Source organism: Nycticebus coucang, chromosome 17 (assembly GCF_027406575.1).
Source record: "Nycticebus coucang isolate mNycCou1 chromosome 17, mNycCou1.pri, whole genome shotgun sequence".
Taxonomy (NCBI): domain Eukaryota; kingdom Metazoa; phylum Chordata; class Mammalia; order Primates; family Lorisidae; genus Nycticebus; species Nycticebus coucang.
The window spans coordinates 38,091,145-38,111,096 of NC_069796.1; the positions used below are offsets into that span (position 1 = coordinate 38,091,145).

The 19,952-nt window shown below is 44.1% G+C and overlaps 1 protein-coding gene and 1 non-coding gene across 6 annotated transcripts in view; both read right to left on the bottom strand.

Annotated features, from left to right (window-relative positions):
- The window catches only part of DNAJC18 (DnaJ heat shock protein family (Hsp40) member C18), a 46,989-nt gene extending 35,105 nt beyond the window's left edge, over positions 1-11,884 (bottom strand). For 4 of the 5 annotated variants that reach the window (XR_008375191.1, XR_008375190.1, XM_053566436.1 and 1 more), the window contains exons 1-2: positions 11,765-11,881; positions 8,737-8,923 (exon numbers count right to left, since the gene is read on the bottom strand). Coding sequence is in view for 3 of the 5 variants with exons in the window: in XM_053566436.1 (XP_053422411.1) it covers positions 8,737-8,923; positions 11,765-11,804 (227 nt within the window). In the remaining 2 variants the exon portion in view is untranslated. Of the gene's footprint in view, positions 1-8,736; positions 8,924-11,764 lie in introns of all 5 variants that reach the window. The other variant, XM_053566434.1, reaches the window with a different exon arrangement.
- LOC128569463 (U4 spliceosomal RNA) lies at positions 7,714-7,848 on the bottom strand. Its single transcript, XR_008375399.1, has one exon. It is a non-coding gene; the product is annotated as a U4 spliceosomal RNA (small nuclear RNA).
- Positions 11,885-19,952: the final 8,068 nt, after the last annotated feature.

The following is a 19,952-nucleotide window of genomic DNA, read 5'->3' on the forward strand; positions in this document are numbered from 1 at the left end:
ACTCTGGGAGGCCGAGGCACAAGGAACACTTGAGCTCAGGAGTTCCAGACCAGCCTGACCAAGAATGAGACCCCATCTCTACTAAAAATAGAAAAATTAGCTGGTTGTCATGGTAGATGCCTGTACCTACACCTACTCTGGAGTCTGAGGCTGGAATATCACTTGAATGCAGGAGTCAGAAGTTCCTGTGAGCTAGGCTGACGCCATGGCACTCTAGCCTAGGTAACAGCCCCTATCTCAAAAAAGAAAAAGAAAATCATGGCCTGGCATAGCAGTTCAAGCCTGTCGCTCTGGATAGAGTGCCATGGCATTACAGCTCACAGCAACCTCCAACTCCTGGGCTTAAGCGATTCTCTTGCCTCAGCCTCCCAAGTAGCTTGGACTACAGGCACCCGCCACACAGCTTGGCTGGCTATTTTTTGGTTGTAATTGTCATTATTGTTTGGTAGGCCCGTGTTGGATTTGAACTCACCAGCTCTGGTGTATGTGGCTGGCGCCTTAGCTGCTTGAGCTACAGGCGCCGAGCCTCAATTATTTTCTTTCTTTTTTCTTTTGGCAGTTTTTGGCTGGGGCTGGGTTTGAACCCACCGCCTCTGGTATATGGGGCTGGCGCCCTACTCCTTTGAGCCACAGGTGCCGCCCCTCATTGATTTTCTTAATGGTATCTGAGAACTTGTCTGCTGCCTATTAGTTAGTAGAAGCTGCTTTTCCCGTTATTTTGACATTTTTTAATTCAAACCTCTTCCTAAAATTATCAAGCCATCCTTTGCTGGCATTCAATTCTCTAGCTTTAGATCCTTCACCTTCCTTTTGCTTTAAGTTGTTGCATAATGACTTTGCTTTTTATCCAAATCATATTAGAATCTATAGGTATACCTTTCTTATAAAATTTGCATTTTCTATATGAGATAAAAAGGTATTATGCAAAAGGTTTTGCACCTGCTGACACAGATGCAGTGACAGCTTCACAAATTTTTCTTTTATAAAAATGCCCCTTATCCTGGATTCATTTATCTTGAAATGGTAGGCAACTGTAGCTGCAGAGCTCAATGCACAGTACATAACAAGCAATTCAACTTTTTCTTGTAGTGGCATAACTTTTCTCTGCTTATTAAGAGCACTTCCAGTATCACTAGTGGCACTCTGTATAGGTCCCATGATGTTATTCAAGGTTTATGGTATTACACTAAACATAATACAAAATCCCTGAGAACAGCAAGAGATCACTTTTTACTCTGATAGGCCATTTACAGCAGAGAAACTGCTCACACAGAGATGATTAGTATCACAGAGTATCCTGAATGGATACTCACAATACTTGAACTCAGCACAATAACAACAGGAAGTGGCTATGAAATTATTACAGTAATATAGAATGTGCTACACTTAATTTTACAGTTATGATTTAATACTTCATCTATACATTTGTTTATATTTCTCTAGACTGCAAATGTGCCATGTACAGTCTGTGATGGTGTAAGTAAGTTTGGATAAACTTTTCTTCAGACAATTCATTTTATTGCTATGTTTCATAATAAATGAGCTCAATCCAAACCCAACAGCATATCAGCCTTACAACATAATTCACTAGATTTAATCATCCACAGTTTATGATTACATTAAAAAAAAAAAAAAGAATTGACATTGAAGGACCTCCATCCTTTTATTTTTGAGAACAGTATGGGAGGCATTTCCTTCTGTCTTAAGTCAAGCTGGGATTTTAGAGCTGGCTTAGCATTTGGGCAAAAATTATCACTTAAGATGGTAGGAAGAACAAGCATCTCTTTTTAAAAATGGACAAGACAGGGTGGCATCTATGGCTCAGAGAGTAGGGCACCAGCCCCATATACCGAGGGTGGCAGGTTCAAACCTGGCCCTGGCCAAACTGCAACAAAAAAATAACCAGGCAATGTGGCAGGCGCCTGTAGTCCCAGCTACTCGAGAGGCCAAGGCAAGAGAATCACCTAAGCCCAAGAGCTGGAGGTTGCTGTGAGCTGTGACGCCATAGCATTCTACCAAGGGCAACAAAATGAGACTACGTCTCTTTAAAAAAAAAAAAAAAATGGACAAGACATATATTGGTGATGTTTCAGCACAGAAAATCCTTTGTGTTTTTTTATATTCCTAACTTGTATTATACTCTTGCTCCAAGAGGAACCCCCCCTCCTAAAAATCTGTCTCCTAGAAGGTTTGGTTACTACTGGCTGTAGAGTCCCAGGCAACATCAGTCCTGCTTTGGATGTCCCAGCTTCCCCCAACTCCAATCAGCTTCTATCATTGCAAACAGTTGGCTAAGCCTTTTCTTTTCTTTTCTTTCTTTATTTCTTTTTTTTTTTTTTTGAGACAGAGCCTCAAGCTATCGCCCTGGGTAGAGTGCTGTGACATCACAGCTCACAGCAACCTCTTAACTCCTGGGCTCAAGTCATTCTCCTGCCTCTGTCCCTGGGGGGCACCCTGTTGTGGCTGCATATCAGCTCACCTGCTGAATTTCTTCCAGGCCCTGTGTGGCCTTCAAGTGGTTCCTCTGGTGATTTACTAAGTGGTTCTTCTTCCAAATCTTTCCCCACAGACAAGCTTTTCCTGAAGGGCTCTGCCCCCTAGAGATGAGCATCTCACAATTGGTTCTCATGACATGCTTGTAAAGTTCCTTCAGAATTCAGGGGTCCTCTAACTGCGGCCCGCGGGCCACATGAGGCCATGTGATTGTATTTGTTCCCGTTTTGTTTTTTTACTTCAAAGTAAGATATGTGCAGTGTGCATAGGAATTTGTTCATAGTTTTTTGTTTTTTTTAACTATAGTCTGGCCCTCCAACAGTCTGAGGGACAGTGAACTGGCCCCCTGTTTAAAAAGTTTGAGGACCTCTGCTAGATTCTGCTATTCTTGCTCCGAGAAATAAATGGCAACATCCTCAAAAGTCTGAGGTAACAGAACTGACTCAGCCACTGCCTCCCGCGGCTCCACCTGGCCCTGACAATACCAGCTGTGCCTAGTGACTCTGCACGAACCAGCCCTGCAGAGCACAGACCTCAGCTATGCCCAAGCCCCCAGCTTGATCTGGGGTTGCCCTTGGCGCAGCACTGGCCAAGGCTCAGTGCACGCGAACTATTTTTTTTTATAAGAGACAAGGTCTGGCGGGGAGGACATATGGCAGAGGGAAGGAGGGAGGGCATGAGGTGGGATCTCACCTAATGTGCACATTGTGAGGGTGTATAATGTGCCCCCTGAGGGCTCTTCTACAAATGGAACTTTGTCCTGAAAAGTGAGAACAATGTAACCTAAATATTGTACCCTCATATTAATTTAACAAAGTTAAAAAAGAATCAAAGACAGTTCTTAAAATATTAAACAACAACAACAAAGACAAGGTCTGTTGTCCTGGCTGGTGTGCAGTGGTACGACCATAGGTCACTGCAGTCTCAAAATCCTGGGGTAAAAGAATCCTCTTGCCTTGGCCTCCCAAGTAGCTAGGACTACGGGCACACACCACAATGCCCACCTAATTTGTAATTGATCTTTATCCTGCAACTTGCTGAACTTGTCTATTAGTTCTAATAGTATTTTTGTCTATGTGTGCATTCCTTAGGATTTTCTATACATACCATTGTCATCTATGGATACAGTTATATTCTTCTTTCTACTCTGGATGGTATTTATTTTTCTTGCTTAAATGCCTAGATTTGAACCTTTAGAACAATGTTGAACAGAAGTGGCAAGAATAGATATATTTGTCTTGTTCCTGATCTTAGTGGGAAAGCATCCAGTTGCTCACCATTAAGTATGATATTAGCTGTGGAAATTTTGAGGATGAATTTTTATCAGATTGAGGAAGTTCTCTTCTATTCCTAGTTTTTTGAGTGTTTTTATCATGAAAGAGTGTTGGATTTTGTCAAATACTTTTTCTGTACCTACTGAAATGATCATGTGTTTTTTTGTCCTTTATTCTATTATCATGGGGGCATTACATTGATTAATTTGTATGTGGTTTTTTTTTTTTTGAGACAGAGTCTCAAGCTGTCGCCCTCAGTAGAGTGCCGTGGCATCATAGCTCACAGCAACCTCAAACTCTTGGGCTTAAGCGATTCTCTTGCCTTAGCCTCCCAAGTAGTTGGGACTACAGGCGCTCACCACAACACCCAGCTATTTTTTGTTGTGGTTGTCATTGTTGTTTAGCTGGCCCAGGCCAGGCTCGAACCTGCCAGCCTCGGTGCATGTGGGGCTGGCACCAGAACCATTGTGCTACGGGCACCGAGCCTAATTTACATGTGTTAAACCAGCAGTCCCCAACCTTTTGGGCATGAGGAACCAGTTTCAAGGAAAACAATTTTTCCACAAACCAGAGAGGAGGGGATGGTTTTTGTTTGTTTTTGAGACAGAGTCTCACTATGTCACCCTGGGTAGAGTGCCATAGTGTCATAGTTCACAGAAACTTCAAACTCTTGGGCTTAAGTGATTCTCTTGCCTCCCAAGTAGCTGGGACTACAGGTGCCTGCCACAACGCCCAGCTACTTCTCTGTTGCAGTTATCCTTGTTGCTTAGCTGGCCCAGGCTGGGTTCGAACCCTCCAGCCTTGGTGTATGTGGCTGGCATTATAACCACTGTGCTACAGGCACCGGGCCCTTGGTTTTTTTTTTTTTTTTTTTTGAGAAGAGCCTCACTATGTTGCTCCTGGTAGAGTGCTGTAGCATCACAGCTCACAGCAACCTCAAACTCTTGGCCTTAAGAGATTCTCTTGCCTCAGCCTCCCAAGTAGCTGGGACTACAGGCGCCTACCATTATACCCGGCTAATTTTTGTTGTAGTTGTCATTGTTGTTTTTAGCAGGCCTAGGCTGGGTTCAAACTTGCCAGCCCTGGTGTATGTGGCTGGTGCCCTAACTGCTGAGCTACGGGCACCAAGCCAAGGGGATGGTTTTGATATAAGTCTGCAAGCAATTCATTTATTATGGTCTCTGTACAGTCAAACCTCTCTGCTAACGATAGTATGTATTTGCAAGCACTCCCCAGGGCTAGCATCACTGCCTCAGTTCTACCTCAGATCAACAAGTATTAGATTCTTATAAGGAAAGTGCAACCTAGATCTCTCACATGTGCAGTTTACGGTTGGGTTCACATTCTTTTTCTTTTTTGCAGCTTTGGCTGGGGCTGGGCTTGAATTCGCCACCCCCGATATATGGGGCTGGCACCCTATTCCTTGAGTCACAGGCATCATCCAGTTCACATTCTTTCTTTCTTTTTTTTTTGTAGAGATAGTCTCACTTTATCACCCTTGTTAGAGTGCCGTGGAGTCACATAGCTCACAGCAACCTCCAATTCCTGGGCTTAGGCGATTCTCTTGCCTCAGCCTCCTGAGTAGCTGGGACTATAGGCGCCCACTACAATGCCAGGCTATTTTTTTGTTGCAGTTTGGCTGGGGCAGGGTTAGAACCCACCACCCTCGGTATATGGGGCCAGTGCCCTACTCACTGAGCCACAGGTGCCACCCTCTTTTTTTTTTTTTTTTTAGACAGAGTCTCAGTATGCCATCCAGGGTAGAGTGCTGTGGCATCACAGCTCACAGCAACCTCAAACTCTTGGGCTTAAGCAATTCTTTTGCCTCTGCCTCCCAAATACCTGGGACTACAGGCACCCACCACAACGCCAGGCTATTTTTTGGTTGTATTTGTTGTTGTTTGGCAGGCCTGGGCTGGATTTGAATCTGCCAGCCCCAGTGTATGTAGCTGGTGCCGTAGCCACTGAGCTACAGGCACCAAGCCCACATTCTTTCAAGAATCTAAAGATACCACTGATATGACCAAAGGTGGAACTCAGTGATGGGGAGTAGCTGTAAATACAGATGAAGCTTCACTAGCCCCACTGCTCCCCTTCTGCTGTGTGGCCTGGTTCCTAACAAGCCACAGACTATGGGTTGGGGACCACAATGTTAAACAAGCTTGCAAAAATGGGATAAATCCCACTTGGTTAAGATGTATAATTCTTTCTTTTTTTTTTTTTTTATTGTTGGGGATTCATTGAGGGTACAATAAGCCAGGTTACACTGATTGCAATTGTTAGGTAAAGTCCCTCTTACAATCATGTCTTGCCCCCATAAAGTGTGACACACACCAAGGCCCCACCCCCTCCCTCCATCCCTCTTTCTGCTTTTCCTCCCCCCCTATAACCTTAATTGTCATTAATTGTCCTCATATCAAAATTGAGTACATAGGATTCATGCTTCTCCATTCTTGTGATGCTTTACTAAGAATAATGTCTTCCACTTCCATCCAGGTTAATACGAAGGATGTAAAGTCTCCATTTTTTTTAATAGCTGAATAGTATTCCATAGTATACATATACCACAGCTTGTTAATCCATTCCTGGGTTGGTGGGCATTTAGGCTGTTTCCACATTTTGGCGATTGTAAATTGAGCTGAATTCTTTTTTTTTTTTTAATTCCTAGTCTCAAGGAATCCTTCTGTCTCAGTGTCCTGAGTGGGACCACAGGAATGTACCACCATAGAAAAAAAATAGGTTCTCATTCTTGTTCAGACTGGTTTCGAACTCCTGGCCTCAAGTGATCCTCTTGCCTTGGCCTGGCAAAATGCTAGGATTACAGGCATGAGCCATGGCACCTGGCCAAGATGTATAATACTTTTTATATGTTGCTGGATTTAATTTGCTTGTATTTGGTTGAAGATTTTAGAATCTATATCCATATGGGATATTGGTTGATGGTTTAGTTTTCTTAGATATCTTTGTTTGGTTTTGGTTATAGGGTAATACTGCCTTTATAAAATGAGTTGAGAAGTGTTCCTTTCGCTTGTATTTTTTGTAAAAAGTTTACAAAAGATTAGTGGTAATTATTCTTCCCATTTGGTGGAATTTACCAGTGAAACCATCTAGGCCTGGGCTTTTGCAGCTTTTTGATTATTAATTCAACCTTCTTATTTGTTGTAGGTCTATTTTGATTTTCCATCATTTTTAAAGTAAATTTTAGTATTTTGTATCTTTTTAGGAATTTGTCCATTTTATTTGAATGACCATCATAAATTGCCAGTGCTGACTATTGTAACTCATCATGATAGAAAAGATTTCAATTAGCAATAGGTTATCTAATTTGTTGACATACATAATAATTTCTTATAATCATTATTTTTGTTAATCCTTATTATATTTTGTTCCTTATTGTTTATATTCTTACAATCCTTATTATTTTGGTAGTAATATTCTCTCTTTCATTCCTGAATTAAGTTATTTGAGTCTTTTCTCTCTTTTATCAGTCTAGCAGTTAAAGGTCTGTCAATTTTGTTGACATATTCAAAGAACCAACTTACGGTTTTGTTGGCTTTCTCTTTTGTTGTTTTTCTATCCTCTAGTTCATTTATTTCCACTCTCTGTCATTTCCTTTATCCTGCTTGTTTGGGTTTAATTTACTTTTTTTTTTCTTTTTGAGACAGAGTCTCACTATGTCGCCCTTGGTAGAGTGCCGCAATGTCACAGCTCACAGCAACCTCAAACTCTTGGGCTTAAGCAATTCTCTTGCCTCAGCCTCCCAAGTAGCTGGGACTACAGGCACCTGCCACCCTCAGTGTATGTGGCTGGCACCGTAACCACTGTGCTACGGACGCCAAGCCTAATTTACTCTTCTTTATCTAGTTTCTTAAGGTAGATTAGGTTACTGATTTTGAGCCTTTTTTTATTTTACTTTGTTTCATTTTATTATTATTTTTAAATTCAGTCTCCATAGATTGCCAATAATTGCCAGTGCCGACTATGTTGTAAGTCATCACTGGAGTATTGGGAAAAGTTTTCAATTAGCAATAACTGCCTCAGATAAACTTCAGTGGCTATGATACTGCCACCACAAAAAGCTTGTTTTTTAAAAACAAGCATTTATAGATATAAATTTCCTTGTAAGCACTGCTTTAGCTGCATTTCACCTGTTTTGGTATGTTATATTTTCATTTTCATTCATTTCAAAGCATTTTCTACTTCTCCTTGTGATTTCATCTGTGACTTATTTTCTTTTTAGAAGTTTGGCATTTAATTTCCACATATTCCCAAATTTCCTTCTGTTATTATTTCAGAGAACATACACTAAATGATCTCAATGTTTTTAAATTTATTTAGGCTTGTTTTATGACCTACAGTATGGTCTATGCTACAGAATATTATATGTATCCTTGAAAAGAATGTGTATTCTGTTATTGCTGATAGAATGCTTTATTTTTTATTTTATTTATTTAGTTTTTGAGAGAGAGTCTCAAGCTGTCACCCTGGGTACAGTGCCGTGGTGTCACAGCTCATAGCAACCTCCAACTCTTGGGCTCAAGCAATTCTCTTGCCTCTGACTCCCAAGTAGTGGGATTGCAGGCGCCTGCCACAACATCTGGCCATTTTTCTGTTGCAGTTGTCATTGTTGCTTTAGCTGGCCTGGGCTGGATTCAAACCTGCCAGCCTCAGTCAATGTGCCTGGTGCCCTACCCACTGAGCTAGGGGCACCGCCCTGATAGAAGGTTTTATAGATGTATAGATTCCCTGCCTCTCTTAAAGCAGAAGCAAGGAAGTCAGCTCACATTATACCCTAATTTTCCCCTTCTAGCTAGTCTTCTCACTGAGGTCAAGAAGCTACTGTTTCAAGAATAATAACAATAATAATAATATTAATAGTGGCCAATACTTATATAGCACATCCTCTGTAGACACTCTAGTTCTAAACACTTTACATAAAATCATTCATTTAATACCATCACATGCTCACCTTTGTACGCCAAGCAGCTGTTCCTCACTGTAAGTAGAGCTTCCCTCCCCCTGCCAGGTCTGATTCCACTCATTTTCAGACTTCTTTTCCTTTTGTGCCTTCATGCAGTTACAGCAACCACAGGGGTCAGGACTCTCATGAGGTCTGTCTTCCGGGTATTTGTTTCTTCTAACTGCATCAATGTAAGCTGCAAAGCAATAGCCACTCCATTAGGCCTCTATCTGATCCTACAAATCAACTTTGTTATCTGCTTTAACTCTCTGGAAGGCTACTTGTAAGCATGAGAAGGTGCACGGGAGGGTCAGGCTAAGGATGTCATGTTGACTTTTAAGCATCTACACAGGCCAATTTGCATCTGTAATCCTAACACTCTGGGAGAGTAAGGCAATAGGATCACCTAAGGTCAGGAGTTTGAGACCAGCCTAGGCAACACAGCAAGACCCCATCTCTACCAAAAATAGAAAAATTAGCTGGGCATGATGGTACACACCTGCATTCCCAGCTACTCAGGAAGCTAAGGCAGAAGGATCACTTGAGCCCTGGAGCTTGAGGTTGCAGTAAGCTATGATCACACTACTACACACTAGCCTGGGCTACAATGTTTCAAAAACTAAAAATAAAAAATTAGTCAAGCATGGTGGCACATGCTTGTAGTCCTAGTTACTTAGGAGGTTAAGGCAAGGAGGGGGGAGGCAGGAAGATCTCTTGAGCTCAGGAGTTTGAAGTTACAATGAACTGTGACCATACCACTATACTCTAGACCAGGCTACAGAGCAAGATTCTATCTTAAAAAAAAGAGAGAGAGGGGGCGGTGCCTGTGGCTCAGTCGGTAAGGCGCCAGCCCCATATACCGAGGGTGGCGGGTTCAAACCCAGCCCCGGCCAAACCGCAACCAAAAAATAGCCAGGCGTTGTGGCGGGCGCCTGTAGTCCCAGCTACTCGGGAGGCTGAGGCAAGAGAATCGCTTAAGCCCAGGAGTTGGAGGTTGCTGTGAGCTGTGTGAGGCCACGGCACTCTACTGAGGGCCATAAAGTGAGACTCTGTCTCTACAAAAAAAAAAAAAAAGAGAGAGAGAGAGAGAGAATCCAAACAAAGCTGAACGAACATCTTTCCTGAGAAAACAATACAGAAAAAAAAAGAAACAAACAAGAAAAACTTAAAAATGTCAGATGCCAGGCAGCACCTGTGGCTCAGTGGGTAGGGCGCTGGCCCCATATACTGAGGTTGGTGGGTTTGAACTCAGCCCCGGCCAAACTGCAACAAAAAATAGCCAGGCATTGTGGCAGGTACCTGTAGTCCCAGCTACTTGGGAGGCTGAGGCAAGAGAATCGCCTAAACCCAGGAGTTGGAGGTTGCTATGAGCTGTGACGCCATGGCACTCTACCTAGGGTGAGTGAGACTCCGTCTCAAAAAAAAAAGAAAAGAAAAGAAAGAAAAGAGAAAGAAAATGCCAGATACAAGAAACATGAAGCATGATAACGTCCACCATATCTACAGCAGTCAGCAAAAAATCTTGACTCAGAGCCAGAAAAGGGGCTTAAGAAGCATCTGCCCAATACCTTGCCTTTAGTAAAGCGCACATGGAAGTCTATTTCTCTGTGGTCCACAGTCAAAGTAATATTGCTCATAAAATAATATTCTTTGTTGCAATGTTTCATACCCCAAATATTTAAAGTAGAGAGGAATTCAATGCTTTTAAACTAAGAGTTATAGAATTAATATGTTACAAGATGCTTGGCTAGATAGATTAGGGAGATATATGGGTAAGGCCTACTCCTGACCACAAAGAGCTTACAGTTTAAAGGAAGAGGATTCAGCAAATCCTGATCCCCTGCAGAATGTAAAGACCATAAGCAATCCAATTAAAAAGGGTAGAGCATTCATGTCTTGTCTGGTGGATCTGGCAAAGGCTTTAAAAATATTTTTGTTCTGCTTAACATCCCTCAGTGATTACCTACTGCTCCTTGATACTATTCCTCTAAGTCTGCCTGGCTAACTCTAGCACATCCTTCATGTCACCATGCATAACACTTTTTCCAAGTAACCTCCCTTGACAGATACCAAGGCTGTGTTGGGTGTCTTGTCTGTGTGCTCCCCAAATCTCCAAATTTGTTGTGTAGTCCAGGACTTATTAGCCAATGCTCTGTAATTGGCTGTTTACCCATCAATCTTTCTCAGTGGACTTAGAGTTCTGTGAGCTCCGGGTTGTGTCAGTCAAATCCCCACTGTGGGATCAGCATAAAGCAGGCTACATAATAGGCACTTGATGAATACTTTTGCCCTGACTGCAGGATAGAAAAGGCTGGCCTATTGGTCCTTTTTTTTTTTTTTCTTTTTAGAGACAGAGTCTTACTTTGTCGCCCTCAGTAGAGTGCCGTTATGTCACAGCTCACAGCAACCTCCAGCTCTTGGGCTTAGGTGATTCACTTGCCTCAGCCTCCCGAGTAGCTGGGACTATAGGCACCCACCACAACGCTTGGCTGTTTTGTTGTTGTTGTTGCAATTTGGCCGGGGCTAGGTTCAAACCTGCCACCCTCGGTATATGGGGTCAGCGCCCTACTCACTGAGCCACAGGCGCTGCCCGGGCCTATTGGTCCTGATGCAGACTGGAGGGGCAAGATCAAGTTAGGACTGAAGGTCAGGTGACCCGATAAGGCAGAGGACAAGGGCCAGATAAGGAAGCAACGAGAGACCGAGAGAGAGACCGCAGCAGCCTGTGGGCCCTCCAGTCACTCCGGCACAGGAAAGGATCAAATGCCCAGGGCCCTGGGCGGGAGGCCAGAGGCAAAAGTCGTCACCTGTAATTCTTGGCTCCTGGCCAGATCCTCAGTTCCAGTTTCCGGATTCCGGCCCCTGCCCTAGGCGGTTCCCCAGCCCATCCGGAATCCTACTCAGGCTTAGCATCCTCTCATAGGCCTCCATCCTTCATCTCAGGCCCAAGATCGCAGCAATTATGCTCCTTCAGGAGACCAATCCCCACTCTCTCCCGAACGCCGCCCAGTCCCACCCTCCGGCCAGGACCTTGTACCTTCGGTCCAGCGCTCCCCGCTGCCCAGAGTCGCTGCCATATCGCTTCCCAGTCAGCAGGTCCACCGAGCCTCCCAAGAGCCCGAGGCTGAAAGAGAAGGGGGCGCGGACCGCGGGGCACGCTGGTCATTGTAGTCGAGTCCGTGTGTGCTGCCAGCGCACTGGACTACAACTCCCAGCAGGCTCTGCGCAAGAGGCCTTCGGAGAAGTAGAGATGTGAAGGGGGTCGACCTTTTGCAGGGAGGCCTGTGGTGGTTTACTGCTGCTAGACGACAGCTGCGTGACTACTGGCTTTTCGTCATCTGTAAAATAGGGATAGTAGTGGCTTCGGTCCCGCACGACCCTGCAGAAGTCCAAGGAGGAGCGACTCAAGTCCTGCCTGGGAAAGACTTCACAAAGTATAGGCTAGAGAGTGACAGTGTGACCATTTTTCTCCTTAGGGTGTCCTTTGTAAATAGGCTGTACAGCCTATTCTGTGCAAAGTCTAGGTTAGGCCCTGGAGATTCAGAGATGGGTTTGGGGGATGCCAGCCCAGGCCCTGAGAAGCTTAAAAGCCAAGATATGTTTGGTTAGGGTGATCTGGGTTTGCCTCCCCTCCCCCAGTTCCTCTGCACTGAGTCATCAGAGGGACCGCTAAGAGTCAGATATAATAGACAAGGAAGAAAAGGTCAGGTACTGGGGCCGGCATAAGAGCCCCCCTGTTTTTTCTGCTCTTGTCCTTTCTCCAATCCATTCAACTCCTGCACTCCTGACACTCTTACAGCCTAGTTTCCTTAGTCTGTTCTTTTCTGAAGGACCAAGCTCTAACAGTAGAAAGGAAATGAGGAAATATTCTTGTGTCCCCCACCATGGTTTGTATGAAATCTACCAAAAAATAAAAGCAATTCTTGGCCAGGTGTGGTGGCTCAGGCCACTGATCCTAACACTCTTGGAGGCCAAGGTGGGAAGATTGCTTGAGTTCAGGAGTTAGAGACCAGCCTGAGCTAAAGCAAAATCCCAAGTCTACTAAAAATAGAAAAATAAGCTATTCATGGCAGTGTGCACCTGTAGTTCCCAGCTACTTGGGAGGCTGAGGCAAGAAGATTGCTTGACCCCAGAAGTTTGAGGTTGCAGTGAGCTACAATGATGCCACTGCACATTCTACCAGGTGGCAGAATGAGACTCTGTCACAAAAAAGAAAAGAAAGATGGACGGCGCCTGTGGCTCAGTGAGTAGGGGGCCAGCCCCATATACCAAGGGTGGCAGGTTCAAACCTGGCCCCAGCCAAACTGCAACAACAACAAAAAGAAAGGAAGGAAGGAAAGAAAGAAGAAAACTCTTTCTTCATAGGTGGATGGCTACAGTGTCTTCCCTCACTGACTCATGCCTGTAGGCAGGTGGATTGAAATGGCCAAAGATTGTGTCTACAAAAGGGAAAATGATCATGTTCATCCCCTAGTTACCTAGAATTCACTGACATTTTATCCGAGAAGACCAAACAAATTATAATATTAACCAGCAGCTACTTAGGCAGTTTAAAGTGGACCATTGTGGAGGTACATAGATATAGACAAAAACTGGAAGGGTCAGAGCCCCAGATGGCATGCACTTCCAGCCTTTCCCTGCAGTCATGGCCCTAGCGTCACTGACATCATATGTGCTTAAGAACCCTTACAGAACAAGGTATTTCTGTAGAAAAAGCATTGGTTTAGGCTGGGTGCAGTGGCTCACGCCTGTAATCCTAGAACTCTGGAAGGCCAAGGCAGGTGGATTGTCTGAGCTCAAGGGTTCCAAACCAGCCTGAGCCAGAGCAAGACCCCATCTATAAAAATAGCCAGGTGTTGTGGCAGGCACCTGTAGTCCCAGCTACTCGGGAGGCTGAGGCAAGAGAATCACTTTAGCCCAAGAGTTAGAGAATGCTGCGAGCTATGACGTCACAGCACTCTACTGGAGGCAACAAGATGAGACTATCCCAAAAAATAAAATAATACAATATTAAAAAAAAATGAGGTTAGGGAGCCAGGCATGATGGCTCAAGCCTGTAATCTTAGTACATTAGGAGACTGAGGTGGGAGGATGACTTGAGGCCAGAAGTTTGAGACCAGCCTGAGCAATGTAACAAGATCCTGTTTCTATAAAAAAAATTGAAAAATTAGGGCTGCGCCTGTGGCTCAGTGGGTAGGGTGCTGGCCCCAAATACTGAGGGTGGCGGGTTCAAACCCAGCCCTGGCCAAACTGCAATAAAAAAATGGCCAGGCTGGCTCAGCGCCTATAGCTCAAGCGGCTAAGGTGCCAGCCACATACACCTGAGCTGGTGGGTTCGAATCCAGCCCGGGCTCACCAAACAACAACAGCTGCAACCAAAAAATAGCCGGGCATTGTGGTGGGTCTCTGTAGTCCCAGCAACTTGGGAGGTGGAGGCAAGAAAATCGCCTAGGCCCAAGAGTTGGAGGTTGCTGTGAGCTGTGATGCTATAGCACTCTACCGAGGGTGATAGAGTGAGACTCTGTCTCTAAAAAAAAGAAAAGAAAAAGAAAAATTAGCTGGGAGTGGTGGCACATGCCTATAGTTCTGGCTACTTGGGAGGCTGAGACAAGAGGATCACTTGAATCCAGGAGGTTGATGTTACAGTGAGCTACGATGATGGCACTGCTCTCTAGCCCCAGTGACAGAACAAGGCCCTGTCTCAAGGTGGTGCCTGTGGCTCTGTAGGTAGGGCATCAGCCCCATATACTGAAGGCAGCAGGTTCAAATCCAGCCCCAGCCAAACTGCAACAAAAAATAGCCAGGCGTTGTGGCAGACGCCTGTAGTCCCAGCTACTCAGGAGGCTGAGGCAAGAGAATCACGTAAGTCCAGGAGTTGGAGGTTGCTGTGAGCTGTGATGCCACAGCACTCTACCAAGGGGGATGAAGTCAGACTCTGACTCTAAAAAAAAAAAAAAAGACCCTGTCTCAAAAATAAAAATAAATAAAATGATTGTATTAGATCGGTGGTTTTTAAATTGAGGAATCCTTAAGGCTCAATGTGCAGATGTCGCTGGGATCTTATACTGGAGAGTAGGAAGGGGAAGGAAAGCACAGCAAGGAAAGCTATTGGCAGCTTATCCTTCTTGAATCAAAGTACCTCTGCTTTTTCCTGTTTTGTATTTCGTGCTCTACTAAAGGAGAAGAATACACGTGTTTGGAAACTACCAAACTAGTTGACCATTACATGCTTATGTTATTTGTTTTTTGGGGTTTTTTGCAGTTTTTTTTTTCTTTTTTTTTTAGCCGGGGTCCAGTTTGAACCGTCCACCTCCGTCATATGGGGCCAGCGCCCTACTCCTTTGAGCGACAGCTGCCATCCTGTTTTTTGTTTTTTTGTTTTTTTGCAGTTTTGGCCGGGCAGGGTTTGAACCCACCACCCCCAGTATATAAAAGGGAGATAGATTATGTATGCCCTTAAACTTGAGAGGCAAGAGAGGCACTAAAACCATAGGATAAGTCAAATGCCAGACTTGGGATACTGGACTTCTGACCAGCTCATTTATCTAGTTCAGGCAGCAGTGTGCTCACAGAAGACTGGATCCTGAAGGAGCCACTTGTGCTCTGCAGCCAAGGCACTTGATCGGGGACATCCATCAGGTGGGTGAATATTAAAAAGGAAGTTTTTCTCATTTGAGGAAGCTAGAAAGCCTGCTCTAGAAGATGGATAGCTAAGGGCAGAGTCCACCTTGGTGTACAGGGTCACAGAGCTAAGGTCTAGAGGTACTACTTGGAGGTACCATGAAGTCAGAGGTATCTATCTTAGAGTAGGTGTGCTAGAGCACCTCAGGGAATAACTTCATTGAGAAGGGAAATTTTAGGAGCAAAATCTAATCTCAAGTACTGGATAAAATTTGGAAGCTATTGCTTCTCGGCCTTTTGGCTAAGATCAAGTGATGATTTGGGAAGCTGAGGTCTCTTACAGATGTCTGGCACTTCAGTGTCCTCTCCCATCATCCTCTGAGACGTCACCTCCTCTTCTTTTCTAGACTTGACTAACTTAATTCTAGAACCATAAAAAAAAAAAAAGTACAACATTGTAACCTTCTGCCTGGCAATCTTTCTTTGAGAGCCACACCATTCTCTCACTCCTTTTCTTTCTCCCCCATCTTCCCTTCTCTCACTCCCTGCTCTCTGGTCTCTTCTTTCTCTTTCTCATCTCTTCCTCCCACTCTTTCCTTTCTCTAATATAAAATACTCATACTTTGGGTGGTGCCTGAGGCTCAGTAAGCAGGGCGCTGGCCCCATATACCGAGGGTGGCATGTTCAGGCCCAGCCCCGGCCAAACTGCAACAAAAAAATAGCTGGGCGTTGTGGCGGGCGCCTGTAGTCCCAGCTACTCGGGAGGCTGAGGCAGGAGAATCTCCTAAGCCCAGGAGTTGGAGGTTGCTGTGAGCTGTGTGACGCCACGGCACTCTACCAAGGTCAATAAAGTGAAACTCTGTTTCTACAAAAAAAAAAAAAAAAATACTCATACTTTTATATTCTAAAAACAAACAAAACCAAACCATTGTAACTTTCTCAGCTATTGCCATGCAAATGTGCCCTTCAGCTCATTTATATCTCAGTCACCACTTCGGGATGAATTTTTCTATGACTATATCACTTGGACTAGCTTAGAACTCTGAGAGTTTGACATTGGAGAACATGTCTGTGCCAGATTTTGGGGTTTTTTTATTTGTTTGTTTTTGAGACAGAGTCTCACTTTGTTGCCCTCGGTAGAGCCGTGGCATCACAGCTCACACCAACTCCCAACTCTTGGGCTTATGCGATTCTCTTGCCTCAGCCTCCCAAGTAACTGGGACTACAGGCGCTCGCCACAATGCCCGGCTATTTTTTGGTTGTAGTTGTTGTTTGGCAGGCCCAGGCTGGATTTGAACCCACCAGCTCTGGTGTATGTGGCTGGTGCCCTAGTTGCTGAGCTATAGGCACTGAGCCTCTGTGCCAGTTTTTACTTAAGCTTGCCAACCATTCAGCAAAAACAGTTCCCACCAGCAAATCCAATTTCTGTGTTTTGTAAAAGAGGAAGCTATGGGCTCAAAGGGCACAGGATGGAGGTGCTTGGGAAAGTGACCAGCAGAAAGAGTGAGAGAATAACTGAGAATGAAATAAGGGAAGAGAAATTGGAATCTCCAAGGCAATTCTCAAAGCGAAGGAGATAGGGGTAGAAAGAAGTTCTAAGAGGAGAGAAAGGAGGACATCCACAAATCAGGAGGAAACTGGTGAACAGAATCAAATAATGTTTTCCAGCAGATTCAAATAGAATATCTAGCCTAGCTTGGGGAAATGTGTGCCAGAACTAGGCCAAGGGGCCTACAGTGATTCCTCATCTGTCAAACCATTTTACTTTAGGACTAGCTTTAGGTTTCTGTTTTCTCCACTTACTTTTTAAGATATTTGTTTAACTGTAGTGAAGTCTTGCCAGTGATATTGAGGTTTATTGTGTGCGCTGTATGATTGAGAAGCTGATTCATCCAGCCCTGCAGGAAAAATGCTGAGTAACTGATCCCCCTGACCAACTATGTGCCTGAGCTGGTTTGCTGGTTGCCCTCTCATAAGATGGCGGAAGAAATGAGAGAAGGATACTCTGCAGTAATCCCCTCACCCCAGGCACCTATTCCTGCTTTAGGACCATGTGTGGGAAAAGGAAGGAAGTTATCTTGTAAACAGCCACCATCTTGTCTAGACATCAAGGAAGAGATGTCTCAGGGAAGCTGCAAGGGCTGCGGAAGGCTGTGCTAGATTTCCTGTCAGAGGTGGGGTCTTATATTTGCATGAATAGTAGGATCCTCTAATAGAACCCCTCTAATATATTTTGCTCCAGAGTAAAATTCGACACTGAGTTTCATCCTCAACCCCATCCCAGAGGATAGTGTTACTTAGCAACAGGAAAATCCACATGGCTATTGTGGTACTGTGGTGTGTCAGGATAAAATCCTTTCAATCTCAAATCACTAGTGCTAGCTAATCCCCCTACCCCCACATAAAAATATCCTATGACTAATAGCTCATATTTGTAGGACATTGTCCAGAATCAGAGGAAAATTTGTGGCCTTATAATCAAGGCGTTAACTGAATTACCTAGAGTGAAAAGCATGTCCTTGACCTGATTAGTCCAATATGATAAGCAGCTGACCCACGTGCCCATGGCAGTTAGAATAACGATAACAATTCAAACAGAATCCAGTACTTCTAAACATTGTTATGTCACCTGGAGGGTTCCATCCCAGTGGTAGATTTTTGTAGGAGAATTGGCTAGTAAGTCATGTGCTTTTTGCAGTATGTTTTATTTTTATTTTATTTATTTATTTTTTTTTGAGACAGAGTCTCACTATATTGCCCTCGGTAGAGTGCTGAGGCTTCACAGCTCACAGCAACCTCAAACTCTTAGGCTTAAGAGATTCTCCTGCTTTAGCCTCACAAGTAGCTGGGACTACAGGAACCCGCCACAATGCCTGGCTATTTTATTTTTGTTGTTGTTGTAGTTGTCATTGTTGTTTGGCAGGCCTGGGCCAGGTGTGAACCCACCAGCCCTGGTGTATGTGGCCGGTGCCCTAACCTCTGATCTACAGGTCCCAAGCCAAGAATGTAACTTTTAGTTCTAAGCTTTCTGTTTTATATCACCTTGCAAAGTCTAAACCAGAAGAAAATAGCACATTGTTGGTTCAGAATATATAAACCATGTGCTCTCTGTGCTCCAAACTGCTGATTAGTAGGTGCCTATAAGGTTAAACACTCCCTGAAAACATGCACTGATCACTCTTCCCTTGAGTCTCTTTAACCAAGATTTATTTCCAAACCATTGTCATGTAGACATGGCTATACTAAGAAAGAAAATTCTTCTTTCTTTTCCTCCTTCTTGTAAATGACTTTACAGTATTTCTGCAATCCTTTATTTTTTTTTTTTTATTTTTGGCCGGGGCTGGGCTTGAACCCACCACCTCCAGCATATGGGACCAGCGCCCTACCCGTTGAGCCACAGGCACCACCCTGCAATCCTTTATTAAACTTCTAGGACATAGGCTGGACGTAGTGGCTAACACCAGTAATCCTAGCACTCTGGGAGGCCAAGGCATGTGGATTGCTTGAGCTCAGGAGTTCGAGACTAGCCTGAGCAAGAGTGAGCCCTGTCTCTAAAAATAGCCAGGTGTTGTGGCCCATACCTGTAGTCCCAGCTACTTGGGAGGCTGAGACAAGAGGATTGCTTGAGCCCAAGAGTTTGAGGTTTCTGTGAGCTATGACCCCACAGCACTTTACTGGGGCAATAAAGTGAGCTCTGTCTCAAAAAACAAAACAAATTTCAGGACATAAAGATAACAGCTGTATGGGGTAAAGTTGGTAGGCTTTTGGAGTCACAAATCTACCCTCACAGCAAATCTTCCCAGTGTTTGTCCCAGACCTAGGACCAAAGAAATGTATGTCTGCCCTGTGGCAGGCAGAGAATATTTGCCTTCGTGTCTTTAAGCTCTTCTCACTGGAGTTTCATAGTCAAATGTATTGCACTTCTCATGTTCTTGCTCTCTGGATTTAAAACTTTTTTTTTCTGAGATAAGAGTCTTATTCTGTCACCCTGAGTAGAGTGCTGTGGTGTCATCATAGCTCATAGCAACCTCAAAGTCCTGGGCTAGAGCGATTCTCTTTGCCTCAGCCTCCTGAGTAGCTGGGACTATAGGTAGGCATCCACCGTAATGTACAGCTAGTTTTGTTTTTTTTTTCAATTTTTATATAGATGGGGGTCTTGCTCTTGCTCAGGCTGGTCTTGAACTCTTGATCTCAAGCAGTCCACCTGCCTTAGCCTCTCATAGTGCCAGGATTACAGGCAGGAGCCATTGCACCCAGCCTAAAGCTTCTTCTTCTTTTTATTTTATTTTATTTTCTCTATACATGTACGTGTGTTTATTTGGTTTCCACTTTTTGCCTTCAAAAAATTAAAGAGGCTTAAAATTTAATAACAATAACAATGTTTAAGATAAGGACTAGAAACAAAAACCTCTTAAAAAATGAATGAAGATAAATACATTCGGAAAAGAAATCAGATGATGGCTGCAACGAAATATTAAGCAATAATAATAAGCCTAAAGGTTCTTTACTGATGATAATTGGTGACTGTTACAGCACCGTGTTTCTCTCTTCTATTGGGGTGGTTAGTTACCTCTACCCTACTTAATAAACTCACTGAACCAAGG